At 39.9% G+C, this 19,559-nt stretch overlaps 1 protein-coding gene across 2 annotated transcripts in view; it reads left to right on the plus strand.

Annotated features, from left to right (window-relative positions):
* The window catches only part of SHC3 (SHC adaptor protein 3), a 249,842-nt gene that overhangs the window by 192,818 nt on the left and 37,465 nt on the right, over positions 1-19,559 (plus strand). For both annotated transcript variants that reach the window (XM_019713789.2, XM_074330218.1), the window contains exons 11-12: positions 1,922-2,080; positions 5,215-5,510. In XM_019713789.2, the coding sequence (XP_019569348.2) occupies positions 1,922-2,080; positions 5,215-5,510 (455 nt within the window). The remainder of the gene's footprint in view (positions 1-1,921; positions 2,081-5,214; positions 5,511-19,559) is intronic.

Consider the following 19,559-nt stretch of genomic DNA (forward strand, 5'->3'; position numbering starts at 1 on the left):
ATTTATGCGTCTATGTATATAAAAATTTAGCCACTTATGTACTTAACGTTAAGGCTTTTCCCTTCATTGCAGCCATTTGTGCTGGGAGTAAGTGGCAGTCATTTTTTAAAGTTCCCCCCTTGTAAGAGAATTTCATGTGCTGCCTGCCCCAGCTGAAAAGTGACCTATCCATGGTGGCCTGGTCAGTGGAACATAAGGCCTGGCAGAAGCCACCACCTGGCTCTAGAGTAGGATGGAAATAACAAATCAGTCATAACTTTGTCAGAGGCACATTTTTACTATTTTCATCTTTTCTCCATAGACATTTAAAATGTAATTATATAACATATGTGTACCTAGGCATGTAATAACTGCTAATGACTAAAGAAAACACATTATTTACATTAGATATTTACTTCATTGAAAAGTAGGTTAGGCTTATTTAAAAATGAGGTTTTTCTTTTGTATAGTAAAGTTACACTGGCCAGATCAAGAGCAGACAATGTAAGAGATTTATCAGGGCAAAAATGAACTTTATGTATTCTCTGGGCCTGGACCTTGAGACTCATAACTTGCAATGAATTTTAGGTTCTCATTTGGAAGCAATAAATATTTTTTTTCAGTGGACAAATAAGAATGTCCCTTTAATTTGCTAGCAGCTATTCCCCTTAAATGAAAATGAACTCTCAGTGCCACCTGGGAGAGTGTGTGCACCAGTCCCCAGTTCCACACCAGCCATCGTGTGAGTGGCAAAGGACCATCGGCAGGAAAGTTATTCATTGGGCTTTTCATTATCTCCTTATTAAAATTAGTTTGTAAAATTCTCAGACTGACTTGTTTGTAATACACACACATGTGAACTGCAGATATCTGCTGCTCAATCAGGACGTGTAACCCAAAACAGCCTGTGAAACATGGCAGTCAAGTGCAGAATAGGAGTAGAGACAGCATGACTTTGCTGGAGACGCTCCCCGGAAGGAATTTTAGTGGGACACTTGCGTTCTCATGCACACAGGCAGACTGGTGTGCTGCCCAAAGTCCAACAACGGGTGCTGGGGAAAGTTTCTTTAAAAGCCCTGAGCCAATTCTTGCCTGCTGGATTGAGCTGGCTTCAACACCTCACCTTACTTCAGCACCTCTGCAGAGATGTGAACGCCGAAAGGCCATTTGAGAACATGTCTGTGTAAGTGTGTTAGAGACAGGGATCATAGGAAGAATGGGATAGTGGTGACACAAGCAGGCATGATCAGGCAACACCCTTTCTTCTCCTCAGGCACCAAGAGCAGGGACCGCTGGCCCAGCCTGGGCACAGTCTTGGGCCAGCTAGAAAGTGCCACAGAGGCACTGCCTGGGGTGGGGGGCAGCACCTCAATCACACACCCACCCTAGGCATCCTGCATGGAGCCAGGGGCTTCAGGGCCAACTCTGTTTTATAAGGAAAGTGTCTCAGTTCAGTGTCTCATTAGGTAGTAACCTTCTAAAAAACAGTGTTCATAGCACAAGCATTGCATTGCTAGAATAGAGTTAATTTACAAAGCATTTACTTACATTTAAAAGAAAAGCAGGCAATTATAATAAGTCCTGTCACTCTCCTGCTTGGTTGTTTGATCTTATGACCTTTGTAAGGGGATGAGCAGACCAAGGCGTGTCCTGCTCCACTCACGCGGCTGGGGCGGGGCCAGAGTCTTGGTAAGGCGTTAACTGTCGTGAGTGTTCACCGTCGTGGACTGGCAGCTCCCGTTTTGACATGAACACATTTTAGCCAGAACACAACAGTGTTGCGACAGGGTCATAAGAGGACATTTAACCAATGGGGATCTGCAAGCGTTTTCTTATGGACAGCCGGAAGGACCTTCTCTGTGAAATGCTGGGTAGCTTAGTTACAAATGCATGAACAGCATTACCATGAGGAGAGGAAAGAAGGCTCGTTTTCTTCTTGCAGGGTCCGAGGACATCTATAGCATGCCGGAAGGAAAAGCTCACGTGGCCCCTACGGGCGAAGCCCCCACCTACGTGAACACCCAACACTTCCCGTCACAGGCTGGGACCCCTGTGGGCAGCAGTGCAGAGAGCAGCCCGAGGAAGGACCTCTTCGACATGAGTGGGTTTTCATTCGCCTCTGGCTTTCTTCTCTTCTGAGGTTGCTTTCTATACTGCCCTTTATTGGAAACCTGTAATCACTGAATTTTCCGCTGGCTGGGTTTTAACTAATGGTGATGACTAGCTGCACTTTTCTGGGTTATAACTGGGCTTTTCGAGGCTTTGAATTTGGCCAGTGTCTACTTTGGAATTATAGGCCTCTCTGTAATCCAGAGACAGAGCAATTTCCCTCTCTTTTCAGCATTGACTTTCCTCTTGAAGATCTGCACATGTATTGAGACAAACCAAGAAACTGCAGCACACCCCTCATAAGCATGCACATGCGTGCCCTTCCTCTCGTTTTTCTCTTATTCTATCTCTCTCCCCTACTCCTCTCCACTGAGCACCCCGCATGTGTCAAACACCATTCTGCTCACTGGGGACATACAGGAAGAGGAAATAGGCAAAGTCTCAATTCTCAAGGAGCTTAAATAACCACTATGTATTACCAGGGAGTGACAAGTGCCCTAATAAAAGAAGAGAAGATAAGACAAGAGACAGGAAACTACTTAGCAAAATAGTGGGATGTGTACCACGGACCTTCTATTTGTGGTAAATATTATGAAAATTAAATCATTCATGAACTGATTCAATGAAGTGAAAACTGTTGTTAAGGAATTTTGAAAGAGCTTCCCAAGCTCATAAAGAGCTGTATAGTCCAAAATTTCTTTTTCAAATCCCTTGAGAATTTTACAGGCTAAAGAGAGGAGGAGACTGGCATTTAACAAGTTTCTACAATGTGCTATGCACTTATTATTTTATTTATTTATTTTGTAATGATCCTATAGGTAAATATTATTATTACAATCATGTGCCACATAACGACATTTCGATTAACTACAGACCACGTACACTACACAATGGTGGTCCCATAAAATTATAATGGAGCTGAAAATTCCTGTCGCCACGACATCATTGCCGTCTTAATGTTATACTGGTAGTATAATGCATTACTCATATGTCTGTGGTTATACTGGTATAAACAGACCTATGTGTTGCCAGTCATAAGAAAAAACCATCTACATTTGTATAAGTGCACTCTATGGTGTTCGCACGATGACAAAATCGTCTAATTACTCATTTCTAAGAACATCCCCATCATTAAGGGACACATGGCCATATTATTATTATTATTATCATTATCATTATCATTATTATTATTATTACAGAGGAGAAAACAGAGAATCCTAGAGGTTAAGTTACGTTACCACTGACAAAAGGCAACCTTGCTGGTTCAACATTTGCTATTCATTGTGTTGTATGTGAGTGAGGACAGGATTGAGTGCTTTTATGATTCAGCACACCATGACAACAAAAGTCTATTTCTCCTCAGCCACTTTGGTTTTCCAGACAATGAACTCCCATTCTGACTTATAAAAATCACCAGAGCCAGAACTGTGGAATCTGGGTGTTTGGAGGCACCTTTAAAAACATCTAATCCAATCCCTTCACTTTAAATAATGTGGAAACAGCCTAGGAGGTATGAAGTGACTTTCCCAGGATGCAGAGTGAAAGCATGGCTCTCCGAGCCTCTGCTGCAGTTGTAACGATGTCTTGCAACTGCAGCTTAGCAGTTGTATTTGTGGTCAGACAGTTTTACTGTTTAATTTAGTCAGTTTTCCCATGATTCCTGGATCCAGGGCTTGAAGAGAGTTAGAGTGGCTGAAGTTTAAGATGGGAAAAATGGGAATCAGAGCCAGCATTTTCTCATCCATCAATTTCTACTCCTACTCCCTAAACCAGAGAAGAGGATACAAAGGGAAGAAAGGCTCCTGGGAGGCTAGTATCTACTGAAAAGTATGAAAAAATAAAGGCAGCACGCTATGTTGTTTGTTTTGAACTACCAGAGATAAATAATGACCATGCTGATGGTGAGGGTGATGGTGGTGGTGATGATGATGATGGTGATAATGGTGTAGAAACAGTATAATACAAATTTTCAAGTACTCCAGGTCATCGGGCAAAAGATAGCATACAAAAATCAAATTTTAATCAACAGTTTTAATGTTTTTTTTCTCTCCAAATGTATAAATGATTCAACAAGCTTCAAAATGACCTTATGTTGGTTTCATTTATTCACCTCACTTCTGCACATCTTCTGCTCAGTTTTATTTTACAGCACGCGTTGGCTATTTATAGGGTAGGAACGATGTCCCAGGAACAATGTTTGGCTTTGGGGATTTAGTTGTGCCCTGGAGGAAACTGTACTTGTTCTTGTGGGGTTTGCATTGTAGTGGATTGGCAGTGAGGTCCAAAATAATCATTCCAACAACATACACTTGTGTGGCAATACACCCATTTTCAGAGTGCTTTTGTACAATTGCCTTATTTGAAAACTGGACACTGAGGTTTAATTGGATGTGCCTGGTGACTTCTTTGCTGCTGCTATTTGTGGTTGGAGCAGCAGTCTTACCATTCACTGAGGCCCTGTGGCGAGAAGCATGTTCTGAAGGGCCTGTAGTCAAGCTCAGTCTTAGACACTCACATAAGAGCCTTTTCCCACAGGGAAACAAGTGAAGGTCAAGGGGATGTATGCTCCTAGCCTGGGGCAAGTCACACAACAGGCACCCAATAAATGTCAGTGTTATTCTCTTTTAAAAAGTCAGCCAGTACAAAGATTTTGAAATAAACATTTGATGGGTCGGGTTTAGATTTTGCACAAAATCAAAACCTAGCAACTTGTCTTCTGTGTACTTCCTTTGGTACTGGAAGATTTTTATTCAGAAGAGAACATATTTGTTAAAGAGGCTAGTCAATGTTCTAGAGAAAGTAGATGGTGTGTAATATGCATGCCTCCTATAGCATGCCAAACTGAAGTCACTCTAACCAGTTAGACAAAGGGTGTGCTTGAATCCTTGGCATAAAGCACAACGCCCAGCTGCCTTGGGAAGGCAGACTCATCAGAAGGAGTCATGCCAAGATTTGGGCTTTGCTTCCAAATATTTGCTAGGATGAGCCTTGTTACATTACCAGTCTGTCGTTTATCTCTAGTTCTCCATTCTGATTGAGTTGTCTTTGCATTCCCATCCCTCACGTTGTACTGTTTATCATTTGTTCTCCCTGGGCTGACCTGTTGCTCGTAAATGCTGTTGGCAGAACCTTTTGAAGATGCTCTCAAGAACCAGTCCGTGGGACTGGTGCTGAGCAAGGCAGCCTCCGTGGAATGCATCAGCCCCATCTCACCCAGAGCCCCGGATGCCAAGATGCTGGAAGAGCTGAAAGCGGAGCCTTGGTACCAAGGCGAGATGAGCAGGAAGGAGGCAGAGGGGCTGCTGAAGAGAGACGGAGACTTTCTGGTCAGGAAGAGTACCACCAACCCAGGCTCCTTCGTTCTCACAGGCATGCACGACGGCCAGGCCAAACACCTGCTGCTCGTGGACCCAGAGGGCACGGTGAGCATAGAGTGACTGCTTTTCCTCCTCTACCCACATGTGCCTGCTGAAGTCCTGGCTGTCACTCCTCCAGAACCCTGAGCCCATGCACAGGGGACTGATGCCTTCAGGCCAGAGCTGGGCTATAGGAATCCACGGTCAGGGCCCTCTGCAAGTTATAAAACTTGGAAAATCACCAGAGCCCAGGCTAAAAGCCTTAATTCTCGTGTCATTTAAAATAAATACAAAAACTGAGAAAGCTTTCCTCCCAAATACAAATATTGAACAAAGAAGTGCAGGGCTTCTGGGCATTTGCTTTTTCTCTCAAATATCTCTAAAAGTTGAATCACAGGGGTTTTTTTGCAGGTTATAGAATGGAATGAAACAGTAAGTAAACCCCTATTCATCAGTCTTGTTTTCCCTCCTAGAGAAGTAATGCCTCATGACAAACGAGTTTGACAACATAATTGTGTCTGAAAAATTCTGTGCATTTGACTGAATATCACGTCTTCCAGTCAACAACTAGATTTGACTCTCCCCTGGCACAGTCCAAGAATTGCCAAGTTTAATAATTGCAGTTATGTTAACCTAACCATTGAGTAAATTCCAGGATTGTTGTATAAAATCTTTTCTCCAGTGAAATGAAAGAAGCAGGTGGACGTATCTAAATAGTGATTAAGAACATTGCGTTTTTTGATTGATAAGTAGGGATGAAGGCTTAGTCTTCAGCTGCACGTGGTGAACACAATTTAACGTTGTGTGTTTGGGGAGGGGGAAGTGTTACCTGAGATGGATGTCTAAACAGAGTTAGTGGCCCACGCACTTCAGCTCTCTAGACACTGTCTCTGCACCTCCTCTCCCCCTCTCCACCTGGGCAACCACTTCTGTGAATATGATGTGTATTCTTCCAAAATACCTCCTTTTGTTGTGTGGATTTTCAAAAATATGTTTTGTGTTTGTCCATTTGAGATATTTGCAAACATGATATTGTTCCACAGATCCCATTTTATTAGGTTGTTGCAAAAGTAATTGTGATTTAAAAGGTTAAAAATAATTGCAAAAACTGCGATTACTTTTGCACCAACCTAATATTTCTTTCTTTTCCCCCTTGGTATGTATTTGAGGTCTGTTAGTGGCGACTTCTGTATACTGAAGAGTTACTTAGGGGGCTGCCTGGGGATCCCTGTATAAACACACATCACTTCCTGAGCAGTCTCGTGAAGAAATGATGCACTGAAGGCCCTACAAACCCTTGTGTGTGTTTACTCCTGCACCCAGGGCACTTTCTCTGGGGCATATTCCAGGACTGGAGAGTTTTGGTCAAAGGATAACCTGCATTTAATTTCACTAGGAGTTGCATTTGCTTCCAGAATAGCAGGACTACCTACGTGCACAGCAACAGAGTTTGAGGGCCCCCCACATCTTCCTCTTCCTTGATATTATCCCTCTAGTTTTGCTCATCTGGTGGGAATGAGGGGTGCTGTCTCATTGTTTGCCGTTCAGCTCTTTGATTGCACTTCATCCACAGGTTCTTCTTGCATATTTTATGTTCCTATCTTTTCCCCGTTTTTCTCTTTTAATCTTCTTATTGGGCTTTCTTGTTGATTTTTTAAGCCATAGAATTTCCATATGTACTCTCTCACTTTTTCACCTATCGGATAATTTTATCTCAGGAGTTGTTTATCAAATAGAAGCATTTCTTTGGAATGTAGCCGAATCCATCAATTTTCCCCATTACATTTTATGTTTTGAGTTTTAAAATATTTCCTCACCTACAAATCACATATATAATGTAGTCTTCTATATTTTCTCCTATTAGCTTTATAGTTTTATCTTTCACATTTGCATTTCAATTCCGACCTAAGTTACATTTGAATATGATTTAAGATAGGGACCAAATATTTTTTACATCTCCATGTAGCGATCCAATTTTTTGTCACCATTTGCCAAATAATTCATTTTTTCACTGTGGTACTGATGCGCCTCCTATGACTGTGTCAAGGGTCTGTTTCTGGACAGTCCTATTTTATTGATCTGACTGTTTATTCCTTATATGGGTACCATACTGTGTTAGTCATTATAGCTTTGAAACTGTCTTAATCTCTGATAGTGTGAGTTATTTCTCTCGATTCTTCTTTTTATAAGTTGTCTTAGTTATTCTCAAACCTTCATTCTTCTTTGTTTTTGTTTTAGATTCAGTTTACCAAGTCACCAAAAAAGAAAAGGAAAGAAAAAGAACATGCTGGGGTTTTGGTAGGACTTGCATTGAATTTATAGATTAATTTGGGAAGAGCTGACATTTTTCAATATTAAATCATATTCATAAACATGGCACACAGCTTCACTTATTTAGTTTTCAATATGTCCTTTGTTAGTATTTTAAAATTCTCTCCAGGAAGCTCTTCTGGTTCTTTTGTTAGGTTATTCCCCAAAGTATCTAGTTTTAGTTCCTATTGTAAGTGATGTGTTATTTTTGGTTACCTTTTCTCAACAGTTATTGCGGCAGGGATAGGAATGTGGTCTGATCTTGTGCCCAGAAATTTTGCTGATTGCAGTATTTTTACTAGAACGGTCATGCCAATGCAAATACTGACAGTTTTGTTCCCTGCCTTCCATTACTGTCCATAGTGTTCTTACCCTTTGAGCATTGGTCAGGAGAAGGCTCCCATTTCTTGTTACTAGCCTAAAAGGAAAGGTTTGAGGCTTTGTTCTATTAAGGTAATGTAATATAAACATTTATGCACCAACATAGGAACACCTAAACATGTAAAGCAAATATTGATGAACATAAAGGGAGAGATCGACAGTAATATAGTCACAGTATGGGACTTTAACACCCTACTGACACCAATAAGCAGATCTTCCAGTCAGAAAATCAACAAAGAAAGAGTCGCCCTAAATGGCACATTAGACCAGCTGGATTTAATGGCTATTCATAGAGCATTTCACCCCAAAGCAGGAGAATATACATTCTTTTCAAGTGCACGTGGAATGCTTTCCAAGAGAGACCACATGTTAGGCTATAAAAGAAGTCTCAATAAATTTAGGACCATTGAAATCATATCAAGCATATTCTCCAACCACGATGATATGAAACTAGAAATTAATGATAAGAAAAAAACTGAAAAACACATAAACACATACAGGCTAAATAACAGCTACTAAACAACAAGATGAAGGAAGAAATCAAAAGATACCTTAGATAAATGAAAATGAAAACACAATGACCCAAAATCTATACAACACAGTGAAAGCGGTTCCAAAAGGGAAATTCACAAGACAACCTCAAGAAATAAGAAAAATCTAAAATAAGCAATCTAACCTTACACCTAAAGGAACTAGAAAAAGAATAGCAAACAAAGCTCAAAGTGAATAAAAAGAAGGAAGTAATAAAAATCAGGGTGGAAATAAACAAAATAAAGTAAAAAAGAAAAAAAACTTAAATGAAATCAAGAGTTGGTTCTTTGAAAAGATAAAAAAAATAATTGATATACCCTTAACCAACTCATCAAGAAAAAAGAGGAACCAAATAAATAAAATCAGAAGTGAAAGAGGAGAACTGACAACTGACACAACAGAAATACAAAAGATCATAGCAAAAAACTACTAACAATTGTATGCCAATGAATTGGACAATCTGGAAGAAATGAATAAATTCCTAAAAGCGTACAGTCTTCCAAGACTGAGTCAATAAGAGACAGACTGATTACTGCTAACAAAATTGAATCAGTAATAATAATAAAAAAAACTCCCAACAAATGAAAGTCCTGGACTGGATGGTTTAACAGGTGAATTTTGCCAAACATTTGAAGAATTAACATCTCTCCTTCTCAAACTGTTCCAAAAAGTTGAAGAAGACAGAAGGCTCCCAATCTCATTTTATGAGGTCATCATTACCCTGATTCCAAAACCAGACAAAGACATTCCAAAAAAAGAAAATTATAGGCTGACATCCCTGGTGAACATACATGCAAAAAACTTCAACAAATTATTAGCAAACTGAATTCAGCAATACATTACAAAGATCATACACCACAATCAAGTGGAATTTATTTATGGGATGCAAGATTGGTTCAACATCTGAAAATCAATTAATGTGAAACACCACATAAACAAAATGAAGGATAAAAACCATACAATCATACCAATAGATGCAGCAAAGGCATTTGACAAAATCCATCATCCGTTTACTATACAAACCCTCAGCAAAGTGGGACTAAAAGGAACATACTTCAACATGACAAAGATCATATATGAGAAGCACACAGCTCACATTATACTCAATGGTAAAAAGCTAAAAGCATTCTCCTTAAGATCAGGAACAAGACAAGGATGTCCACTCCCACTACTTTTTTTCAACATAGTATTGAAAGTTTTAGCCACAGCAATCAGACAAGAAAAAAAAAATTTTATAAAAGGCATCCATATTGGAAAACAAGAAGCAGAACTGTCATTATTTGCAGATGACATGGTACTATATATAGTGAACTCTAAAGATTCCACCAAAAAACTACTAGAACTCATAAATGAACTCAGTAAAGTAGCAGGATACAAAATTGATATACAGAAATTTGTTGCATTTTTATACACCAATAAAGAACTTTCAGAAAGAGAAATCAATGAAACAATCCATTTACAATTGCATTAAAAAATAAATAATAAAAATGCCTAGGAATAAATTTAACAGAAGAGATAAAAGGTCTGTTCTTGGGAAATTATAAGACACTGAAGAAAGAAATTAAAGAAGATACAAATGAATGGAAGCATAAATCGTGCTCATGGATAGGAAGAGTTAACATCATTAAAATGTACATACCCAAAACAATCTATAGATTCAATGTAATCCTTATCATAATACCAATGGCATTTTCCACAGAACTAGAACAAATAATCCAAAAAGTATAAGACCCTGAACGGCAACAGCAATCTTGAAAAGGAAGAACAAAGTTGGAGGTATCATGATATCAAATTATACTACAAGGCTAAGTAATCAAAACAGCACAGCACTGGCATAAAAACACACACATAGATCAATGGAAGAGAGCAGAGAGCCCAGAAATAAACCCATGTCTATATGGTCAATTGATCTATGACAAAGGAGGCAATAGGGCAAAGACAGTGTATTCAATAAATGGTGTTAGGAAAACTGGACAAATACATGCAAAAAAAAAAAAAAAAAAAAAAAAAGAACCTAGACCCCCTTCTGATACCATATACAAGAATAAGCTCAAAATGGATTAAAGACTTAAATACACTACCCGAAATCATCAAACTCCTAGAAAAAAACATAGGCAGTAAACTCACTGACATTGCTCTTAGTAATATTATTTTTTTTGGATATATCTCCTCAGCAAGAGAAACAAAGAAAAAATAAATGGGACTACATCAAACTAAAAAGTTTTGCACAGCAAATGAAACCATCAACAAAATGAAAAGATAATCAACCTACTGAATGGGAGAAGACAGTTGCCAATAATCATCAGATAAGGGGTTAATACCCAAAATTTATAAAGAACTCATACAACTTAACACCACAAAAAGCAACAATCCAATTAAAAAATGGGCAGAGGACCTCAATAGACATTTCTTCAAAGAAGACATACGGCTGGACAATAGTCATATGAAAAGTTGCTCACTGTCACTAATTATCAGAGAAATGCAAATTAAAACCACAATGAGATATCACCTTATACCTGCCAGAATGGCCATCATCGATAAATCAACAAGCAACAAGCAATCTGGGGAAAGAAAAAAAACAAAGTTGGAGGTATCACACTACCTGATATCAAACTACACTACAAGGCTATAGTAATCAAAACAGCATGGTAGTAGCATAAAAAGGGACCCATAGATCTATGGAACAGAACAAAGAGCCCAGAAATAAGTGTTGGTAGGATGTGGAGAAAAGGGAACTCTTGTGCACTGTTGGTGGAATTCCAAAATGGTGTGGCCACTATGGCAAACCATATGGAGGTTCCTCCAAAAATTAAAAATAGATCTACTTTATGTCTCAGCAATTCTATTTCTGGGAATTTAGCTGAAGAAATCCAAAACACTAATTTGAAAAGATATATGGATTCCTATGTTTATTGCAGCATTATTTATAATAGCCAAGATATGGAAGCAATTGGTACATACATACAATGGAATATTAGTTGTCCATAAGAAAATAATGAAATGTTACCATTTGCAACAACATGGATGGAACTAGAGGGTATTATGATAAGTGAAATAAGTCAGACTGAGAAAGACAAATACATGATCTCATTTATATATGGAATCTAAAAACCAGAGTAAATGAATATACAAAGCAGAAACAGACTCAGAGATACAGAGAACAAACTGATGGTTGCCAGGTAGGTGGGGTTTGGAGAGCTGGGTAAAAAGGTGAAGGGATTAAGTAGTACAAATTGGTAGTTACGAAATAGTCACAGGATATAAAGTACAGCATAGGAATATAGTCAATAAAATTGTAATGACTATGTGTAGTGCCAGGTGGGTACTATACTAATCGAGGGGACAACTTTGTAAATTATATAAATTTCTAATCATTATGCTATGTACCTGAAACTAATATAAAATAATATAGAATGTCAATGGTAATTGAAAAAAAATAACAGTAATAAAAAAAAAAGGATGATGTAAGCTTTTGGTAGACTGCCCTTATCAGCCTAAGGAATTTATTCATTTGTTCATTCATTCATTCATTCGTTCACTCAACAAATGTGCACCGAATGACTACTAGATCCAGGCATTGTTTTTGTCACCTGGGATATGTTCATGAACCAGTTAAAAGGACAATTTCTGCTCTTGTGGAATTTGGAATTCTTGCATATTAATTGCCTAATTACTTTTAACATGTGTTGGTATTGAACTTTATCAAATGCTTCTTCCGTATCTTTTGTGATAATACTGTGATTTTTTTTTCTTTAGTCATTAATGTGGGGAATTACACAGGCAGATGTTTCTGATGCTGTGCCCTGACATGAACCCTGCTAGGTTTTGACATAGGAATCATGAAATGCATCATTGGATTTGGGCATCCAATGTTTTCTTTAGTTTTATTTCAATTGCTGTTCATAAGTGAAATCTGTCTTTATTGACTTTTCTTCTGTCACTTGTGTGTGCGCACCTGGTTTGGGTATCCAGGTTATAGGGTTATACTCATCTCTTACAATGAGCTAGATTTACTCCAAATCAGAGAACTCTTCCCTCACCATTTTATCTCAAATTGATAACCCCTATTTCTTTATCCTGATTTATTTTTATCCTAAGGAACTTATCACACACAAGCACTAGTTTTATTTGCTAATTTGTTTATTATTTACTCCCCCCACCCCCAGATTATAATCTCCATGAAAGTAGCAGCCTTGTCCATTGTAGTATCCCCCAACACCTAGAATAGTGTTTGGCACATAGTAGGTGTTCAACAAGCATTAGACAAGTGAATGCATAGATCAACCTCAGGCTTTTTCAGAAATGGAGAGACCAAGAAGGTGACGTGGGGTGCTAACGGTCACGTACTATTGGCAGATACAGACTCACAAATAAGGCTTCCCAGATAGAATCAGTCCAGAGTTCTTTTCATTTGCATAGGCTGTCTGTTAATTTAACTGTTTTTATTTAAACAGAACAGGAGAGAAAATACCTAAGCAATTCTATGAGAATATAAATATTTCAGTTAAAAATTTTAGGTATTTTAAAAAAATGAAAACGTAAAATTTAGCTATATTCTACCATCTTATAGACCGAAAATTACTAAGTTTTTCACTCAGCACTTATAGAAAAAATGATGATTAAAACAGATTTGTACCACTACTAATATACAGAGGGTACCAAAAAATGTATACAAATTTTAAGAAAGAAAAAACTATTAAAATTGTAACACTCAATGTATACCAATAACAAAAGCTGAATACAAGTCATGTTTGACTTTTGCAATTACAAGAGGTGCTCAAAGTGGTTCCCATCAGCGTCCAGACACTTCTGATTATGGCGAACTACGGCTTGAGCAATGCTGACCAGAGTGTCCACTTGTATACATTTTTCTGGCACCCCGGTATACATTCACAAATTGGTATCAAGATAATGTAGAAGATGGAGAGTGAATGAAGTTGTGACGTGCTTAAATCAGGTGTCCAACCGCCCAATTCCACACTATGCTCTCTACACAATTTTAATTTTGGAGGAGAAATTTGTAGCACCATTGAGAAAATTTGTGTCACACCTACTACTAACTGTTCTTTTGGGGGGCTTTTTGCTGGATCTGATTATCTAGTTTAATTGATCTTATGGAGGACAGCTTTAGCTAGAAAAGAAAATGGAAAAAAAAAAAGACTTAATTAAACATGTAATGTTGCTTCCTTGCTGTGAGGACACCAAAATAGATGATGAACACATTCTCTTCAATGTTTATTCATCTGATTTTCACGGTAATTGGTTGGTCCCTGACTATAAAGGGGTAAACTTGGCAGAGGAGATAACTCAGAGAAATGATGCAAAACAGCTCTGCGTCTAAATTTATTCCAGAGTAGAAACTATGTGCCTTCACACTGTGCACTGATTGTTCAAGATGGGGGCGTCTGGCGTCGCTAGAGATGTGGGCAAGGAGGGTGATTGGGGCAGGTTCTGGTCTCCTAGGGAGGTGCTGTAGCCGCTGCCTCTGAGGTGGCAGCTGGAAAGAGGCCGGGCCTGGGTCTGGAGGAGGCACCTCAGAGATGGAGTCTGGAGCACTGATTTTTCTTTTCAACATCTTTAGAATCATTTAGTCAGCCCTCGTGGGTCTAAAATTAGTCCCTGAGTCACTTATCATTGATTCATCCCTTTGGCCTTCAAGGGCCAGCAAAGTGGGGTGGGCACTGTGCTTGCATTTAAATAAGCTGCTGCCACACCGTGGTTGGGTGTTGCATGGGCTTCGTTATGTGGCCTCAAGTGCTGGCGCAGTTGAGAGCACTCACTGGGGCTCTGCATTCATAAAACCACAAAACAGCATCGATCACCCCACATGCCGCATTTATCAGGTTTTTATTTAATTCTGAAAGTAATTAAGAAAACAAAGTCTCCTGATCCCTCCACTTAACAAAGCCCCAGTGCGTGTGTTTTTAAGATTTTATTGGGGAAGGGGAGTAGTGTGTATTTCCCGGGCTTTATTGGGGAACAGCTCCAAGTCAAGTTGTTGTCCTTCAATCTTAGTTGTGGAGGGCGCAGCTCAGCTCCAAGTCCAGTAGCTGTTTTCAGTCTTAGTTGCAGAGGGTGCAGCCCACTATCCCATGCGGGAATTGAACTGGCAACCTTGTTGTTGAGAGATCATGCAGCTCTAACCAACTGAGCCATCCGCCCCTCTGGCAGCTCAGCGGCAGCGGCAGCTCAGCTCAAATTGTTGTCTTCAATCTAGTTACAGAGGGCACAGCTCACTGGCCCAGGTCGGAATCAAACCAGCAATTCTGTTGCTCAGAGCTGGTGCTCTAACCAACTGAGCCATCTGGCGGCTCCCCTGCCCCCCAGTGCTATTTTTAAATTCCCTATGTATCATTCAGTGTAGGCTCTGCTGCCATAACAAAGAAGATGGGCAAACTCACTGGTTTAACCCAGCAAGCTTCAGTCCCCACTCATCCCAGGATCACGTGTGTCAGGCCCTTCTGGTCATTGTGTCACTGAGGTGCCAGGCAGTGCCCACCTGCCAGGTCTGCCTTGTCAAAACAGAGGCTCAAGGGAGAAGAAAGGGGTGGAAAAGCACACTGGCTCTCGTGGCCTGGCGGGAAGTGCCACAGGGCCCTCCCCGCATGGTCTGTGAGTGCCACCTGACTGTAAGAGAGGCTGCGACATGGACGGATGCACACGGCATGCATGATGCATAAGGCTGTCGCAGCAACATGCTTTTAACTTTTATCAGTGCAACACCCGAAAAATATAAACGAGATATTACAGAAAGGCTTTTAATGAAAAATAATAGCCCCACTCCCGCCCCCGACTCCTGCTCTCTACATTTCAATTCTGAGAGAAAAGCAAAACCAACAGCTCCTCTCCCAAGTTCTCGCCATGGTGCTTAAATTGCCGCTCAATGATTTAATATTTTAAGGTATCATTTCTTGATGTTCCTTCTGAAAACAAGATTTAGCTCATTTTTGCTACTTCTTTCAATTTTTGACAGTTTTTTGTTTTAGTTTTTCTAGTGGTTGTTTTTGAGCCTTTACAAACATAAGACCTCTCTTGTCCCATCAGTGTTAGGAACAGCTGCTGTCTTCCTCTCCGGCACCCAGCCCCGTGCGGAATGGCTGGCCCTGCTGGTCCTTTGTCTTCACTCCCTTCTTCCTCCATTCATCTTCCATCAGGAGCACCTTTACTTTTTTTTTGAATACACAAAAATAGAGGGGAAAAAATCTAATGAACTCCCATGTACCTATTATTGGCAGCAAAACTTACTGATACCGTTCCAATCCTGATTCATCTGTATCCCATCCCATTAATTTTTTGGAGGATTCCTTGAAAGGATAGCATTAAGAACTTTTTTCTTTGGAATCATAGGCAAATAACTTGCTCAAGTGGCGCACCAGCCCTGAATGCTGCACTATGAGCTTCCTGCAAACGGGCCTTCTTCTGCACGACCACGGGAGAGGTGTCAGAGTCACCACCACCTCACCCTCCCTGGAGTTCTCATGTCCCACCAGGTCCCCAAGAATGTCCTTGATCACCAAAGGTCCCAATTCAGGATCACATGCTGCATTTAGTTGTCATGTCACTTTAGTCTCTTTCAACCTGGAACAACTGTTATCGTGGGTTTATCTGATGTTTCCTCGTTATTGGGTTTAGGTCAGGCATCCTGGCTGCGCTGTCACAGAAATACTGCTGCATGTGTCACCACATCCTGCTTTGTGGAACTGCTGACTGTTTGTGAGTGTTCGCTTGGATCACTTGGTTCAATAAGTGTCCACTGCAGATTTTCTCCTTTCTCTGCTAATTAATAAATATTTTGGGTATTCAAACTGCATAAATACCCTCTTCCCAATGCAACTTTCAATCTATCCACACATTTATTTTTATCAGTGTGGATTCATGATTTCCTGCTTTACTCAGTGGGTTATAATCAGTTGCTATATTTATTTTGATGCTCCTTCAAGCTGCTTCTGTGACCTTTTGACATCTTATCGTTATTCTTTCAGCAACTCTTCTTTCTGATACAAAACAGTCTAATAGGCTTCTTGTCCCCTGGCCTGCTCCTGCAATCAGCCACTTTTCCAAAGGAACCCTGGCCAGGGATTTTTTTACAGGGAAGCCAAGATCTGGGCACCACATGTGCTCATTGCAAGTGGAGTGTTGCCGCTCCCAGGCCCTCAAAAAGGACAGTAGTCACACACAGACATATATACATGCATGCACATACGTTCACATGAAGACATAGGCACACAGACATTTATTTCTATATCTATTTATCTATTTGTCTATATTAGATGCCATGAGTTCATGAAGATTCTTACAGTTCCACTCTGGGGTCACAGGGTTCATTGTACTTTTCCCCTTCTCACATTTATAACTCCCTTCTCTAACAATGAGAAACCCAACTTTCGTATCCTTAATATTTTTACCTATTTGACTAACTCTCCTCTATGTAACTCCCCATCACTGCTGCTGCCCTTCCCTCCGTAGAAACCTTTGTCACCCAGGCTGGGCTGCAACCATCGCCCGTATGGGCTCTTCCTCGCCCCATCCATGTGTGACCTCCACGCTGCTCTCCCCTCTAACACACATGCTCTCCCCTCCTCAGCTCTGACTTCCCACGCTGGGTTGCCCAGCCTGCTCTCTGGCCTGGATGCCTCTGACACCCTGGACCAGTGGACACTGCCTTCACTCTGCCTGCACTCCAGGATCCCATTTGGGCCATGGTGGCTGCCCAACCCCCCATCTTTCTTGGCTGATTGTTCATTCAGGAAGGAAAGGGAATGCAAAAGAAGGGAGTGGAGGAGCTAGTCGAAGGACAGCAGGCCCTTGAATAACATATCGTTATGTTGTTTCATTCTAGCATTGATGAGATGCTGTAGGAATTCATAACTCTTGTTTACATCAATCAGCCTATACTTAAACTGGTTCTGTTATATGTCGTTTCGCTTTAAGCCACAGCACCTATCGACAACATTGAGAACTAAGTGTATTTTATAGCATGTCCTGGGCCTCCTGTCATTTCTCCTCTAAGCACTTAGCATGCATCTCTACCAATAAGGAAATTTCAAAACAACATAATACATTGTTATATCCAACAAAACTAAAAATAATTACTTAACATGCTCAAATTATTCTGATTATCTCAAAGATGTCCTTTCTCTAGTACATTTGTTGGAGTCAGAATCCAAGCATAGCCCACAATGTGCAGTTTGTTATGTTTCTTAAGACTTACTCTTCTGCAGCTGTCCTGCCATTTCCCCCACATCATCAGTTGGTTTGAGGAACTAGATAGTCATCTGTAGAATATCCTACATTATGATTTGGATTGTTGCTTCCCTGTGGCATTGTTTAACTTGTTCCCTGCCCCCTATATTTTCTATACACTGGTAGTCATAGAGATTTTAATAACAGCTTTATTGGGATATAATTTATATATGTACCCATTTGAAGTGTACACTTCAATGTTTTTAGTATGTTCACAGATTTGTGCACCCATCACCACAGTCAGTTTGGAGTATTTTTATCACCTAGAAAGGAAATTCTGTACCATTTACTTTTCACCACCTTCTCCTCCCATAACTCAGTCCTTAGGAATCACTAATCTATTTTCTGTCTCTATACAGACTTTTCCTTTCTGGACTTTCATACGAATAGAATTATATAACATGTAGGCTTTTGTGACTAACTTCTCTCACTCAGCATAAGGTTTTCAAGGTTCACCACCTTGTGCTGTGTATCAGTACTTCCTTTTTATGGCTAAATAATATTGCACTTATGGACATACTACATTTTATTTATGATTAGTCTATTGATAGATATTTGGCTATTATGAATAATGCTGCTCTAAACATTATGTACAAGTTTATGTGTGGACATATGTTTTCATTTCTCTTGGATATATACCTGGGAGTGGAATTGTTGCATCATATGGTAACTATATAATTAGTCACTTGAGAAACTGTCAGATGGGGTTTTCTTTCCTTTTTATTTTAAATTTTATTATTGTGGTAAAATACAGTTTAGTAGTATTAAGTATGTTCACATAATAATGCAATCATCCCCACCATCCATCTCCAGAACTCTTTTCATCTTGCAAAACTGATACTCTATCCCCATCAAACAATAACTCCTGCCTCCCCCCATCCTATGGAATCCACCGTTTTACTTTCTCACTCTAAATTTGACTGCTGTAAGCACCTCATAAGAGTGGAATCATACAGTATTTGCTCTTTTGTGACTGGCTTATTTCACTTAGCATAATGTCCTCAAGGTCCATCCGTGTTGTAGCATACGAGGTTTGATGATTAAGTTTGCGAACTTGCCACCCTGCACTTACATTAGCATCACTGTACAAATAGCTCGATAAGGTTTCATAACCTGAGTATATCAGTGTCTCACAGCTGTGTTCATGTGGACATGTGGCAGTGTCTTGCTCAGTGGTGCTCATCATTATTGTTTTCGTGTGCCGTCATGAGAATGTGTGAGCTTGAATTAGAGCAATGAACAAACATTCAATTTCTTGTTAAACTTGGCAAAAATGGAAGTGAAATCAGGGACATGTTAGTCCAAGTTTATGGGGAGAATGCCATGAAGAAAATGTCAGTGTACAAATGGATTAAACGTTTTTCTGAGGGGAGAGAATGTGTCACTGATGAAGAGAGGTCAGGGTGGCCAGTACCGAGCAGAACTGATGAAAACATGGCAAAAATTCATTGAATTGTGTGTCAAAATCGTCGGCTGACTGTGAGAAGCATAGCAGACCAAGTAAACATCGATAGAGAAACAGGAAAATCTTAACTGAAAAATCTTGGAATAAGAAAGGTGTCTGAAAAAATGGTCCCAAAGGAGCTCACCGTGAGATGAACAAAAGCAAAGGAGAGTAGAAGTTTGTCAAGATCTTTTGGAGAGGCAAGA

The sequence above is a fragment of the Rhinolophus sinicus genome, linkage group LG04 (genome assembly GCF_036562045.2).
Source record: "Rhinolophus sinicus isolate RSC01 linkage group LG04, ASM3656204v1, whole genome shotgun sequence".
NCBI classification, from domain to species: domain Eukaryota; kingdom Metazoa; phylum Chordata; class Mammalia; order Chiroptera; family Rhinolophidae; genus Rhinolophus; species Rhinolophus sinicus.